General features: G+C 39.8%; 2 protein-coding genes across 9 annotated transcripts in view; one reads left to right on the forward strand and one right to left on the reverse strand.

The window, feature by feature from the left end:
- The window catches only part of map7d2a (MAP7 domain containing 2a), a 29,577-nt gene extending 22,743 nt beyond the window's left edge, over positions 1–6,834 (forward strand). For 7 of the 8 annotated variants that reach the window (XM_067439109.1, XM_067439106.1, XM_067439105.1 and 4 more), the window contains 3 exons: positions 547–1,399; positions 4,438–4,697; positions 5,570–6,834. In XM_067439109.1, coding sequence (XP_067295210.1) covers positions 547–1,399; positions 4,438–4,696 — 1,112 coding nt within the window. In that variant the 3' untranslated portion in view covers position 4,697; positions 5,570–6,834. Of the gene's footprint in view, positions 1–546; positions 1,463–4,437; positions 4,698–5,569 lie in introns of those variants that run through there. The other variant, XR_010904408.1, reaches the window with a different exon arrangement.
- Positions 6,835–7,775: 941 nt separating this feature from the next.
- On the reverse strand, positions 7,776–15,162 carry ercc6l (excision repair cross-complementation group 6-like). The gene is made up of 4 exons (XM_067439113.1): positions 15,009–15,162; positions 14,830–14,871; positions 11,126–12,878; positions 7,776–10,321 (listed from the first exon to the last, which is right to left on the reverse strand). Exons 1-4 carry the CDS (start codon positions 15,050–15,052, stop codon positions 8,081–8,083), a joined length of 4,080 nt encoding a protein of 1,359 aa, XP_067295214.1. The 5' UTR covers positions 15,053–15,162; the 3' UTR covers positions 7,776–8,080.
- Between the last annotated feature and the right edge of the window lie 517 nt (positions 15,163–15,679).

Genomic DNA, 15,679 nt, shown 5'->3' on the forward strand with positions numbered 1-15,679 from the left:
GTATCTGACACTTTCCATTACTCTTGGATGCAGCTGCGCTGCCGTGGAAACCCCTTCCTGTTTCAACATAACTGCGTACCAGTGCACAAGGCAAGGTTCATAAAGACATGGATGAGCGAGTTTGGTGTGGAGGAACTTGACTGGCATGCACAGAGTCTTGAACTCAACCCAATAAAGCACCTTTGGGATGAATTAGAGCTGGGCCTTCTAGTCCAACATCAGTGCCTGACCTCACAAATGTGCTTCTAAGAGAATGGAACATTTTTCCATAAACACAATCCTAAACCTTGTGGAAAGTCTTCCCAGAAGAGTTAAAGCTGTTATAGCTGCATACGGTGGGCCAACTCCAAATTAAACTGATGAATTAAGAATGGGATGTCATTAAAGTTAATTTGCATGTAAAGGCAGGCATCCCAAAACCTTTGGCATTATAGTGTATGTGAATTGTATGTATGTTTTTTGCATACATACAATGAGTGCTTTGCTGTCCATTGCAGACATATTTTTCATTTTTATAACAGTCTCCAACACCTCTTTTCTTTTCAGGTGGTAACAATTTGACCTCCAGTGCTGAGGTCAAATCTCAGGCTAGCATCATTCAGACAACTCCTGTGCATAGCCAAACTTACACACAGGAGAGTGAAGGGAAAAGATCAGAGAATGGCTATATGAATAAACAGATGAAGTCTGCAAAAAATCCCTCCTTGAACGGCCAATTAAACATCCATCATACTACAGTGAAAACAGAAGAGAAAGGAAAGGTAAGTGAAGAGAATACCAAGACTACTAGACAGGAGGTTGAACAGCTGAAGACCCAAAGTTTACAAGTGAAAGAAGAGGTAAAGCGAGAAGACACATCAACAGCAAAGGTGCAGGTAACTCCACTGAAGAGCTTGCCAGAAAACACAGTAGCAAATATAAGTGTTGTGACTACAGACAGCAAACCCAAAGTCTCCACCCAAGAGATACCTGCAAATATGCCCACTCGGAGCTTACAGGAAAACAGCCTGCCCAATGGAAAAAGCCAAACTATTACTCAGGTGGCCAAACAGGAGGCCAGTAACCAAGTGAAAACACCTGTAACTGTGCAAATGAATGGACAGGCCACAGCTCAGGGACCCAAGAAGGAAATCACTGTGAAGAAATCAGACATCCGTCATGCCAATGGACAGGGGACTTCAACTGTATCTGTCCCACAAGCAAAGACTCTCACTCAGGCTGGTGGACATATAATGACACAGGTGAAATCAAAGGAGGGGGGGAAAGACCACCCAGTCTCTTCATTGACCCCACTGCCAGAGTCAAAACCGCCTCTGCCTCTTATACATCTGGACACTTTGGAAGGGAAGAGTGGAGCGGCAGAGGACTCTGGAGATCAAGTGCAGTACATGGAGGTTAGGTGAGTTTGACACAATGACTGTGTCAACATTCCCTGTACACTGGACTGCCCTACACCAACCAGGTAGGAACTGCATCACAGTAAAAACAAAAAAAAAAGGTTAAAAAAAACAACAAAGAATAGAATAATGTATGACCACTTTGATTTTTATTTACACACACTAATACTGAATCTGCAGCAGCCTAAAAAAAACAACACAGCAAATAAACAAATGTAAATAAAACATAAGAATGAAGATGCATATTACACAATACATTATGTTAAATCCTTTATTCGTATTAATGTATATACAGTATATACACAGATCAGGCATAACATTATGATGATGAGAGGTCAAGTGAATAAAACTGATTATCTCTTCATCACGGCACCCGTTAGTGGAAGGGATACATTAGGCAGCAAGTGAACATTTTGCACTCAATGTTGATGTGTTAGAAACAGGATAATGGGCAAGCGTATTTGATAAGGGCCAAATTGTGATGGTTAGACGACTGGGTCACAGCATCTCCAAAACTGCAGCTCTTGTGGGGTGTTCCTGGTCAGCAGTGGTCAGTATCTATCAAAAGTGGTCCAAGGAAGGAACAGTGGTGAACCGGCAAAAAGGGTTCATTTATCTACATGGGAGCAAAGCACCAACAGTAAGCATCAGAACTGGACCACAGAACAATGGAAGAAAGTGGCCTTGTCGGATTAATAACTTTTCTTTTACATCATGTGGATGGCCTGGTGTGTGTACCTGGGGAACCCGCTTACCTGGGGAAAAACATGGCAACAGGATGCACTATAAGAATGACCCCAGCACAGGCAGTGGGATGATTTAGTCAATGTTCTGCTGGGAAACCTTGGTCCTGCCATCCATGTGGATTTTACTTAGACACGTACCACCTAACTAAGCCTTGATGCAGACCTTGTACACCTTTTCATGGAAATGATATTCCTTATTGGCCTTAATGTTCTTTAATGTCCCCTGCCACAAAGCAAAAATTGTTCAGGAATGTTTTGAGGAGTACAAGTTTGAGGTGTTGACTTGGCCTCCATATTCCTCAGATCTGAATCAATCGAGCATCTGTGGGATGTACTGAACAAACAAGTCTGATCCATGGAGGCCCCACCTCGGAACTTACAGGACTTAAAGGATCTGCTGCTAATATCTTGGTGGCAGATACCACGGCACACCTTCAGGGGTCTAGTGGAGTCCATGCCTCAAAAGGTCAGGGCTGTTTTGGCAGCAAAAGGGGGACCAACACAATATTTGTATGGTCATGTTATGCCTGATCAGTGTCATATATACAGGTCCTTCTAAAAAAATTAGCATATTGTGATGAAGTTCATTATTTTTCTTAGCGTAATGATAAAAATTAAACTTTCATATATTTTAAATTCATTGCACACCAACTGAAATATTTCAGGTATTTTATTGTTTTAATACTGATGATTTTGGCATACAGCTCATGAAAACCCAAAATTCCTGTCTCAAAAAAGTAGCATATTTCATCCGACCAATAAAAGAAAAGTGTTTTTAATACAAAAAAAGTCAACCTTCCAATAATTATGTTCAGTTATGCACTCAATTCTTGGTCGGGAATCCTTTTGCAGAAATGACTGCTTCAATGCGGTGTGGCATGGAGGCGATCAGCCTGTGGCTCTGCTGAGGTGTTATGGAGGCCCAGGATGCTTCGATAGCGGCCTTAAGCTCATCCCATGCTTAATACCATGGTCAGTAAAACATTTACCAGTGGTTTTGGCACTGTGAGCAGGTGCCAGGTCGTGCTGAAAAACAAAATCTTCAGTCATAAAGCTTTTCAGCAGATGGAAGCATGAAGTGCTCCAAAATCTCCTGATAGCTAGCTGCATTGACCCTGCCCTTGATAAAACACAGTGGACCAACACCAGCAGCTGACATGGCACCCCAGACCATCACTGACTGTGGGTACGTGACACTGGACTTCAGGTATTTTGGCATTTCCTTCTCCCCAGTCTTCCTCCAGACTCTGGCACCTTGATTTCCGAATGACATGCAAAATTTGCTTTCAACCGAAAAAAGTATTTTGGACCACTGAGCAACAGTCCAGTGCTGCTTCTCTGTAGCCCAGGCCAGGCACTTCTGCTGCTGTTTCTGGTTCAAAAGTGGCTTGACCTGGGGAATGTGGCACCTGTAGCTTTGGATGTTTCTACTCCAGACTCAGTCCACTGCTTCCGCAGGTCCCCCAAGGTCTGGAATCGGTCCTTCTCCACAATCTTCCTCAGGGTCCGGTCACCTCTTCTCGTTGTGCAGCGTTTTTGCCACACTTTTTCCTTCCCACAGACTTCCCACTGAGGTGCCTTGATACAGCACTCTGGGAACAGCCTATTCATTCAGAAATTTATTTCTGTGTCTTACCCTCTTACTTGAGGGTGTCAATGGTGGCCTTCTGGACAGGGTCAGGTCGGCAGTCTTACCCATGATCACGGTTTTGAGTAATGAACCAGGCTGGGAGTTTTTAAAAGCCTCAGGAATCTTTTGCAGGTGTTTAGAGTTAATTAGTTGATTCAGATGATTAGGTTAATAGCTCGTTTAGAGAACCTTTTCATGATATGCTATTTTTTTTTAGATTTTTATGAGCTGTATGCCAAAATCATCAGTATTAAAACAATAAAAGACCTGAAATATTTCAGTTGGTGTGCAATGAATCTAAAATAAATGAAAGTTTAATTTTTATCATTACATTATGGAAAATAATGAACTTTATCACAATATGATAATTTTTTTAGAAGGACCTGTATATATTATATCCTATATTGAGAATATTGTTCAAATATATTTAGTAATTTTTTTTAAAATCTCCATTGTGAATATATCATTCATGATATCTGAACACTTTTTTTTATAGTTGATATCTTTGGTATCAATTTAATCGCTTATGCTTTTTTACATGCAGCTAACACTATTCTAAATGGATATGAACCCATTAACAATATTTGACGGTTTGAAGCGCCTCAAATATACTGGGAACATTGTCTAATCCTTTTTCTTTTCTGTTTATTTTGTGTATTCTCAGCCCCATCTCAAAGGAGGAGTTAATCTCCATCCCAGAATTTTCCCCTCTGAACTCTCCCCAGCAGAATGGAATGAGTAACATGCGTGCTCTAGAGGACCTGTTGGATCTGACGGGGCAAGTAGCTTATCCCAGACTCTCTCCTGCTGCCAGCCTGGGTGACTGCAACAAGAATCTAATAGAAGGGGTCTGTAGCCCTGGATCTGATTCTAAACTCATCCCTACCAACCCTCCAAACTCTGACAAACACCATGTACAATAAGGTACAAAATCGGTTGAAATAATTTGCGTACTTATGTCTGCAAATAGTCTGTAAGCAAGAAAAGATATTCATACTGTTGAAGAGTTTGGGGTCGGTAAGATTTTTTTCATGTTTATTTTTAATATGGGTTTTATATGTTTTAATGTGTCAGTGAATGAAATCAGCTGTGCTGCTTAATATTTTTGTGGGAACCGTGATGCATTTGTTCTGGATTTTGTGATGAATAGAAAGTTCAATAGAACAGCATTTATTTGACATTTTAAAAGTATTTACTAGACTTTTGAAAAATGTAAAGCATTCTTGCTGAATAAAAGTTTTCATTTCTTTTTATCTTGCTGACCTTAAACATAAATACATCTCTCATGATTTAAAGGAAGTGTATGTAAGATTGTGGCCAAAACTGGTACTGCAATCATTTTCAAATGACTGTACAGCGGTGTATCCCCTCTCCCCCTCCCCCTGACTCGAGGTTGCCAGATATACTGCAGGATCCAACCGGAACGTCTGTAGCTGCAGCTGTGGTAACTAGAGCAGATCTGGTAACCCGGATGCCGAAACACTACTGACTCCGTGATTGGTCAATAGGTGGAGGGCGGAGCTTCAGGCCAAAACACAACATGTCAACATCAACATCAGTTGAGGGCTGCAACAACAACTTTTAAATGACAATATCCTGACCGGTCTACTGTTGTCAGTGATATAAGTATTTGAAATTAACATGATTTCCTAATGTCTAGTGACATATCAGGGCCCTTTTATGATTAACTGAAATTAATTTCTTACATACAGTTCCTTTAAGAGACTGGCCAGTTCCAATATTTTCACATAGGCACGCCATTATAAACATGATATTTATTTCTGCTTATTTAACAGGTAACGCGACTACATTGTTGCAGCTGACTGCAATTGGATAATTTGCTCAGCTTTTTCAACAGAATGCTCAGCAAAATATTATGGAAATGAAGATGCAAAGAAGGGAGATACTGCTGGGCATAAGTGCGAAATTCATCTGTCTAGTTTCAATGTTGTCTTCATTAAAAATGATGTCCTTCTGCCTTTAATCTTTACAGCACAAAAACCAAGTGTATTGAATCCCTGGTTCAGTATTACGGACAGACTTTAAGTGTGAAGTGTTCTCTAGATATGCGTGTTGTGTGTATGTTTATATACAGATATGGAAGGCCAAAATCGCTGGTAAAAGGGTTTGGACATAATACTTTGAAGGTATCTTGGTATCTCAGGCCAGAGTTCAACATTTTCCAATAACATTGTCATCACTGGATAGAGAAAGAGCACTGATTTGTTACTCTTACATTTTAGGAAGCATAAATGTATGAAGTAATATAGTGTGTAATATTAACTATTTGTAGTTAGAAATACATGATAAAATGTTTCTTTGTCAGTCGACTCTTTCTCATTGGTAACAGTATTATTATTAACTGTTTCGTTGAGTAATTGCTGTGTATTTTAAGCTCAACTAACATCAGCATTGCATCGCACAACCTGCATTGTATTGAACCCCAAGTTTGCTATTAAATGCTTGTAGCGCAGGACATTAGTACATTAGAGAAATATGACCATCGACAAATACAGCATGTATATTATAAAAATAAAGGCAGTAAGCCAATTTTAAAGCCCTAGTTTACCAGTATTGAACTCAATATTAGTGTCATATTCTTCCTCCGGTGTCATCACTGTGCATCAATGTAGTTTCAGTCTCAGAAGTTCTTTTGACAAATGTAAACCAGTTATATTGGAGTCCTGACTTTATTCCTTGACATTGAAGAAACAAAGTGTTGTGGTCCAAACCAAAAACCCACTGGTGTGCTTTTACTTGCCTAAACACTTCAATAGACTATGGGTGTTTAAGGTTTACATGTCTGGAGCGGGTGGGTATGAGAGTTAACGGCTTTGTTGTTTAATTGTTCTATATAGTGTGGATGCACAAAAAGCTTACTTGAAGAACTCTATAATTAGCCTGCAGGGAACATCTAAACTTCTCCAAGTGTCTCCGCTTCAATCTCTAAATACAGTACAGCAGTGACTTCAAGTTGTGATTACTGTAGATGATGTGCATGGTGGCATGAGCATCAAGCCATAATTATATGCCTAGAAACCAATAAACTGTCTTTACCAGATCATGTCTCCTAAGATTTTTTTTGTCATTGAATTGTTCTAGCATTTAATAGCTTTTATATCCAAGTATGAGTATTTATTAAAGAAAATAGAAATTGTGTGACCATTTCATAATTTTTTATTTATTTACGCACACTAAAAATTAATCTGCAGCACTTTATCATCTCCTGTCTGTGTTCCTGTAATATAATTATTACTGAGATGTGTTTTTAGGCACACTTTGAACAAGACAATATATTATAAAACAGCACCACCTACAAAAACATGGCCTGCTTAACCTAGTATTTTGAGGGGTCACTCAAATTGAATGCACATTTTTGCTGAAGTTATCAAATTAATTGCAAGGCAGATCTTGCTACGCAATAGATGTAATGATAACATGATCACTTTCACAGGTAAAACCTTCCCAATAAATTAGCAATACCCTATACATGTAGACCAGTTACCTTAACCTAGCCCACTTCCATACTGTATATTCTCTTGATTTTTTTTCACTAAACATCTGGCCAGAAAACATTAAGAATGCTACATCTGTTGATTACCTCAGAAATTAACTAATACATACCCCATAAACTTTCATTGTGCCTACAAACATGATAAAAATGGATGGATGTTAGACTTTTATTTTAAGGAGAGTGCTTTTAAAGATTTTTATTACTTGGGACAAACCAAAACTACTTTATGAGTTATAAAGAGCATATTGCATATGCTGTCAATTACAATTGTACAGTATTTAACCCTAAACATTGCTTTAAAACAAAGGACTTTTAAGACAAGAGCTTCCGTCTGGTCATTTATTCCTGAGGGGCACAAACAGAAGCTCATGCCTGAAATGATGTTAAGAAGATAATATATTAAATGTAGATTCATATCTGGAATGCAGAAAAAAAAAATCATGCAGAAAACAAGCTATGAAACCTTTGAGAATTTATTCCCCCCCTCCCCTCCACATTCAATGTATATGTTAGAATTTGATAAATTCAACTCTTTTTTTTTTTTAAACCAAAGAAACATACAAATTAAAGTAACAAAGAAACATTCAGAGAAACTACTGGGAAAAGTCCATTAACACTATGGCATGCACAACATATTTTAACTGGTTCCCTCTGGTCAGTTTTGTATGTTTCAGTCACATTCAGTCTGCAACTTCTTTTTACTAACAGGCAGACAGAAAAATTATGTCAAAAATTGTGTCAACATGGTATAGATATGGTAAAGTCTTATTCGGCTGTGTACATTTTAATTTCTCTATTGGCTAAGTTGCCTGTACAACTGAATAATTAAGAGCTGGATCTCAGCATCACCAGTATTAATGTCTATAGCCTTCAGAAAGAAATCCAGAGCTTCCTGCTTTCTCCCCTCCACCAAACTCTGTTTCCCAGACAAGACCAATGCCTCATATGTGTTCTCAGAGGCTTTAGCAGCAGTCACATCACTGCTTGTGGAGCTCACAGGAAGAATGTGGGTTTCTGGAGGGAATGTTTTAGGGGCACACTGGTCCATCATTTCACTAGAGTCTAGCTCAACATCAGCAGTGGATTCAAGCAGGGTGCTGTGCCATTCCTGGTCTCCTCCAGACTCCACACTCTCTTCCACCTCCTCAAGTTCCTCGACACTTTTGGACTCTTCTGTGTTTAAAGTCTCTCCACTGGGCTCCTCTTCTTCCACCTGTGAATCATCGGCATGTGTTTCACTGGCTTCAGATATCTCATAGGATTCGGTTTTATCTCCACTGGGTGGCTCCTCTTCCACCGCTGATTCATCTGCATGACTTTCATTTGCTTCAGATATCTCATAGGATTTGGTTTCACCTTTACTGGTGTCTTCCTCTCCCTCCACTGATTTATCTGCACGAGTCTCACTGGCTTCAGATTTCTCATAGGATTTGGTTTTACCTTTACTTGTGTCTTCCTCTTCCTCCAATGATTCATCTGCATGAGTCTCACTGGCTTCAGATGTCTCATAGCAATTGGATTTATCTTCACTGGGCTCTGCTGACTCTTCATCGGATTCATTCTCCAGCATGGACACAACAAAAGACCTTCTTGATGCCACAGAAGTGTTCAAGCTGCGGCGGAGTCGAGCTCCGTCGGTCAAAGTGAATTTCGGTGTGGAAGAGCCCAACTTACGGAGGCCATCAGTAAATGGACTGCTAGTTAAAGATGGCTTCTCCGATTCATGCTCCTCCTCTTCTTCGTCAGTGTCAGAGATGACTTGTCTTTTCTTTCGCCGAACAGAATGCACAAAGGAGTCGTCTACAGGTGTGTCCGGAGCAGAACGGATCCTCAAAAGAGAATCATGCTTGCTGACCTCACCATTACAGTTACTGACTTCATCTATGTTATGGCTGCAGACTTCACTGTTGTTATAGTTCCTGATTTCACTGTTGTTTTGTTTAACTTCTCGTCTGCTCTCATGGATACTTGCATCTTGCAGTCTTTCTCCACTGATGTCCATCTGAAGTTGAAACTCAGGACTTTCCTCTGCTACAGACTCCTCCATTTCACGAACTTCCTCTTCTTCAACTGAGAACATATCTGCACTGTCCTCCAGCTGCAGGTTGAAGTTTCCCTGAAGCATTTCTACCTCTGCTGTGGCCTCATGTTGAGAAGGAGGTGGCGAGAGCACGGTCGAACGGGGCTCGTCCGCCTGAACCTTTCCATTATCAAGAGTATCAGATGCTACAGAAAGTTCTTCCAACTTTGGAAACTGGTGAGAAGGACTTGGGAAGCTGTGCTGTGAGTATTGATGCTCAGATGCTGCATTACCGTATGACTCGTCCACCTCATCTGAACTGTCATCTAGCGTGATCACATGGTGAGCTAGCTTGTCAGCAACAGGGCTAACCTCAGTATTAAGAAGAGCCACATTTCTTTCTCCACCAGAATGAGGAGACCCCTTTGCCACTTGCACTTCTTCACCTACAACTTCGATCACTTCCTCAACTGGTGAAGAGTTCTGCTCATCTTCCTCCAGATCAGGCTCATCGAAACTGTAACGAGTCAGATCAACTGTCACCGGCTCGTTTTTGATACGAGGAGGGGCCGGGCGGTCTCTACCAGCAGATTTCTGTTGCTCTGTTTGCCTAAGCCAAGCCGCTTCGGTGTTCTGGGCCACACTGTCCATGAGCTGGCCATGAAGTTCTGATTCTGCCTGCACGAGCTCTTGTGCTTTCTGGACACGCGTTTGTATATAGTGATGGGACTCTGCATCCTCAGGGGTGTCTTCATCGGCTGCCGGCTCTTTAGTGAACATGAGGTCATGGTCAGTGATGCCGAACATCTCCATGCTGTGAAGGCGAGCAATGTGCTGGTCCAGGCTGGTGTCAGAGCGGCGGTTGTGCGAGTGCATTGCCTGAAGCTGTTGCTGAGTGGAGGAAGAACGCGTGTCTTCGAGTTTAAACAGTTCACGTAGCTCCTGCTTGCTAAAGTATCGGAACGGGTTCTTCTTATCTCCGGTTGTCTGACGGATGAGAGAGTCTTTAAACACCTGCAGACATAGAAACACAAGAAAAAACTGTTAGTTATAGGTATATTTTGAACTGTTTTACTGACATCAGAATAGCAGAAAACTAGCTTTTATTTGTCATTACTAAATGATTAAATAATTGTTTGCCAAAGTTATACTTTATGAAATATTATGCCTGGTACCTTTTGTCTTAATTTTCCCAGAAAAGCTACTCTTTTCTAAGACAGTACGATTTAACTGAAGAAAAAAAAGGAATTACGTTATAGTACGACGATTGAACAACAGGTTTAAGAAATAGTCTACAGTAAAGATTCTGAAATTGGGTTACTTAATATCACTTTATTTTAAAGTTCAATGGTAAAATTACAGTGTTAATATATTTCTGCCTTAATTTGTAAAATAAGCATAGAAATATCACTTAATATAATTAAGTGATTGTATAAAAAACTAAAAGTGTGAATGCAAAATCGAATTAAGTGTAGAATACGCTAACATATTTAAAGTGGAAAAAAAAGAAACCGGTACAATACGAATGCAAAGAGTACAGTTACATTACATTTATTTTAAAAAATTGATTGCAAGTTTTTAGTCTTTGTGCATCCTTTTCAGAGTGACTAAACCTGTTTTACTTCTTTTCCCATTGATATCCAAGCAGCAGCAATGAGAAATATTAATTGTTTATCATATCGCATTCCAAAATGCGCAATACATGATGAAATAATCGCAATAGAATTTTTTTTGTACAAATCATGTAGCCCTGAACCTTTTTTTTAACCCTGACAACTACACAGTGAAGAGAAAGTTGAAGTTAAGATTTGTATTTACCTGTCTGCGGTAGATCTTTTCCTCCACAGTGCCACAGGTGATGAGTCGATAGATGAGGACATTTTCAGTTTGGCCAATTCGGTAGGCGCGGTCCACAGCTTGAGCATCTGTCGCAGGGTTCCAGCTGGGGTCAAAGATCACGACGCGGTTTGCTGCTGTTAACGTGATGCCGACTCCACCCACTTGAGTGGTGAGGAGGAAGATTGTGTAGCGTCTGTCAGTCTGGAACATCATGATACGCTTCTCCCTTTCTGCCAGTTGTGTCACTGTGCCATCCAAGCGGAGCAGGCGAAAGTTTCTGTTACGCAGGACACGCTCCATGATGTCTAGCATCTTCCTCGACTGTGAGAAGATCAGGGTCCGATGCCCCTCTTCACGGAGACATTCCATTAGAGACACAAGAAACTGCAGCTTCCCTGACTCTGCAACCAAAGTGTCATCTGAAATGTAATCTATCTGACTCACAGCCGACTCGCTCTCATTGTTTGGATGGGTGGAGTCAAAGGCCGAACCTTGCTCCAAGCCTAGTTGAGTCACGGCTCTATTGGAGAGGAGTCTGGGATGGTCACAGAGCTTTTTCAAAACTGTGAGCTCTGCCAGCGGCGACCTGGTAGTCATCATTAACTCCTTAATATGGTCCAGCGAGATGAACTGGTTATAAATGTCCTCCTGCACCGTGCTGAGGTACGTCCACACAATGAGATCGTTTTTTCGTGTCAGCGATGGCATCTCTGCACCTTCGCTAGCATTTGGACATTTGTTCTCTTGATCTTCCCTGTTTTGAAACTCTTCTTCACGTTTTTGCTTTTTGTGCTGAACATCTGCTTTGGTCCGCCTGAGAAAGTAGGGTTTGATGATGTCCATCAAGTTCTGAGAAATCCTCAATCCAAGGGCTTTCTCTCCAGGCGTGGCATCTTTCTCCCTTGCACGTGTGATTGGATTCTCATACTCGGTTTTGAATGTTTTGGAGGTTCCCAGCAGTGACCCCTGGCATGCAAAGTCAAACAATGCCCACATCTCTCGTAGGTTATTCTGGACTGGAGTGCCCGTAAGTAGCACACGGTGTCTAGCAGGTATGGCATGAGCACTTTTAGCCGTTTTAGTGGATGAGGTTTTGATTTTGTGGGCCTCGTCCAGGATGACATAGTCCCATATGAACTCACGCTGGTCATATGATGCAAGTTGCTCATAGTTGTTGATGAGCATTTGGTAGGTGGTAATGATAACTCCTCCTTTGCGTTGGATTCGCTCCAGGTTCCTGTTCCGCTCAGCTTTGCTTGAGCCGTGAAACTCTTTCACCCTCATGCCAGGGGTCCACTTGGCAAACTCATGCACCCAGTTCTTTATTAGCGAGGTTGGCATGACTAACAGGGTATGATTAGCCAGCTCTGAATCATACATCCCTGACAAAAATGAAATGACCTGAATGGTCTTTCCGAGGCCCATGTCATCGGCCAAGATTCCCCCTTTTCTTCCATCTCGGTGGAGACTGTATAGGAACGCCACACCCTCTTTCTGATGGTCATACAATTTGTCGTAGAGCCCTTTATAAAGTTTCAATCCACTATCATTCACATCCACAAATTCTTCCTCCTCCTCGTCTTCCTCTTTATCTCTCTGAATGAGATCCTGTATGGCCTGGACCCGTTTTTTCAGCTTGTCACTTGGCTGCAGCTGGTAAGCCAGCTGAAACAGCTCAAGGGCACGAGGCAGCTCACCACTCATGGCAGCCTCCTTCCCCTCCTGACGGTACCTGCAAAAATAATACAATAACTGTTACACAGGAACAAACCAAAACACAAATACGTCTATCAACCAAATACGTCTATCATTCATTCGAAAATACAGCAATATTCAATCTCTACACGACCGGTGATAAATGAAACGACTAAACAACCAAACTAATGAATGTCTTGGCACAAACCATAACAGTCAGATCAAAGACAGCACTTTCTTCAGTGTAGACATAAATTCACTACGCTTTGCATCAATTGGGTATGAACGCTGTCATATCTTGGTCGCCCAGTATGTTTAAAAAAATATTAAATGAAGATATAAATGATTTTATAAGTAATATAGTATTATTAAATGTTTTTTAAACTCTAATACAAAAAGGAAAGAATTATGCATTGACCTATACATTAACATAACGCATGAACTGTCATTCTGACTGTCTGTCAACCAGAGCACAACAGCGATATTAAAAAACAATACTCTTCTGAGGTTTATAATGTAGATATTGTGTTTTATTAAAATGTATTATAATTGATTAAAATGTATTACACGTGGCGCAAGCTGCTGCAAACTCTCGCACCCTGGACTGCAACCGGACTTACATTTTCATAAATGTAATAACTTGCCAATTTGGTTTGTTTCTCACCAAACCCTACAGTATACTTTCAGAATGCTTGGAAAAGCCTACACAGCAGTTGCATGGGATTATTTTATGACAGATTTGCATCAGCTTGAAAAAAGTAAAAGTCACCATTAAATGGGAGTGCAAAAGAATGTAAGAAGCCTTTAGAACAATATCAAAGTTTGTATTTAAATGAGGAATGTTTAGCATGGGCAAATATGTGTTAAACTTAAATATTTATATTTTAATGAATTTCTGTATTGTCTAACTTGTGTTACTAATTCATTTTAGATGCCCACAAACAGAGAGAGTTAAAATGCAGAAAAGCCAAAGAGTAAATGCAAACCCAGTAGCTTGGGTGGCACTCTTAAAGCCTATTCACACCAAGAATAACTATTATGATAACTATAAAAGTAACTATATCAGCATCCACACCAATGAACGATAACACTGTTCTTTCTAAGCATGTACTGTAGATTTATCGTCTAATGCTTTAAATACTGGAGCTCTTTAAAGCTGAATGGATTCTGATTGGCTGTCAATGTTTGTATCGTTCATTAGCTAAAAAAAATGCTCTGAAAGTGATTCCACAATATTGTTTCTCTGTGCCGTTATCGTTATAGTTGTGGTGTGGACTCCACTATTATTTTATATTTAGAATGATTTTTTTTAAACTGTCTTAGAATGATTTTTTTAAACTATATCTTAGAATAATTTTTATAAACTATATCTTTATCCTTATCATTATAGTAATCATACTTGGTGTGAACAGGGCTTTAGCAAGGAAAAGAAAAAGGTGTATTTTTTGGAGCCGAGCAAGTCGGAAACAAGGTGTCAAGCTAAGCAAGCATGGCAGAGAACATCAGAACAGTGGAATAAAATGCTTATTATTTTTCAACATCTACTTCTGCCATCATTTACTTAGGGATATTATTAAAACGAATGTAATGATACAGGCTAATACTAAAAACATGGCAATTATGGGAACAATGGCAATACCGGTATGGTCTCCTCTTTTTGACAAAATGTCATTCAGAGTAACATTGTTATACTGAATGACATTTTAGTGGGTGTCTTCTGTAAATCATGGTAAAAATGTATTATAGTATTTTTTTTTTTTTAGCTTAGAAAAATATAAAATGAAACAGGACACATTCTAATGTATTCACTGATCTTAAAGGGTGTGACAAGTTCAGCTAGTCTAGTCTAATGTACAATCATTTAGTAAAACAAAAAAATCAGTGTGGGCAGTAAAATACCTATTCTGTCTACAGACACTGTCAACCAAAATTAGATCTTCATATTTACAGCAGTGATGAACAATTACATAAGCATTGTGTTTGAGTACCTGTCGTATTTGTCCATCTTCTCTGTGTCTAAAGACAGATACCTGCAATAAGAGAAAAGAAACACAATCAAAACATGTTACGCATGACACATGCAACAACAGTTTTACGTCGGAATCAGCGTTCAAATGTATGTTAAGAAAACTGTGAGATGTACATAAAAGATTATTTGATGACTCACCCTTCTAACTTGTCCGTAAGATCTTCCACTTTATTGTTTTGCATATTTGCGTTTATTTTTTACGAATTTTCATTAAAAACGGCATGTGTCTCAACACCTAGATAGCGGAAGCAGCTTTGAACAAATGTTTTGTTGTTCGCGCGCAGCTCTCATCCAATCGCTTGCTGCACCACCGCGCATGCGCAGAGTGACGCATGTGACGCATTAGTGTAACATTTTCTTCTTCCTCCTCTTACTAAAACCCGTTAAACCCTCCTTTCAAGTTCAAATATAAAAATCTAGGTACATTTCTTACTGCAAAAACATATATTCCATCGCAAACAGTTAACAAATTGGTCACATTTTAACTTCATTGTGACCGCAAATGATACTGCCATTTGAAACTTAAAGGGAACGTTCACTCAAAAAAGAAATTTCTTGAAAGGCAAGAAAATGAAAAAAATTGTTACAAACCTTTATAAATGGTAGGCTACTTTTCTGCTGAACACAAAATAAGATATTATGAAGAATATTTGTAACCAAACAGTTGATGGAGCCCATGGAATCAAATCTAATATTTTCAAAATATGCATTGACTTCCATAGTATTTTCTCTCTTATGGGTGTCAATGGGGCCCATCAACTGTTTGGTTACAAACATTCTTCCAAATATCTTGTTTTGTGTTCAGCAGA

The sequence above is a fragment of the Pseudorasbora parva genome, chromosome 3 (assembly GCF_024679245.1).
Source record: "Pseudorasbora parva isolate DD20220531a chromosome 3, ASM2467924v1, whole genome shotgun sequence".
NCBI classification, from domain to species: domain Eukaryota; kingdom Metazoa; phylum Chordata; class Actinopteri; order Cypriniformes; family Gobionidae; genus Pseudorasbora; species Pseudorasbora parva.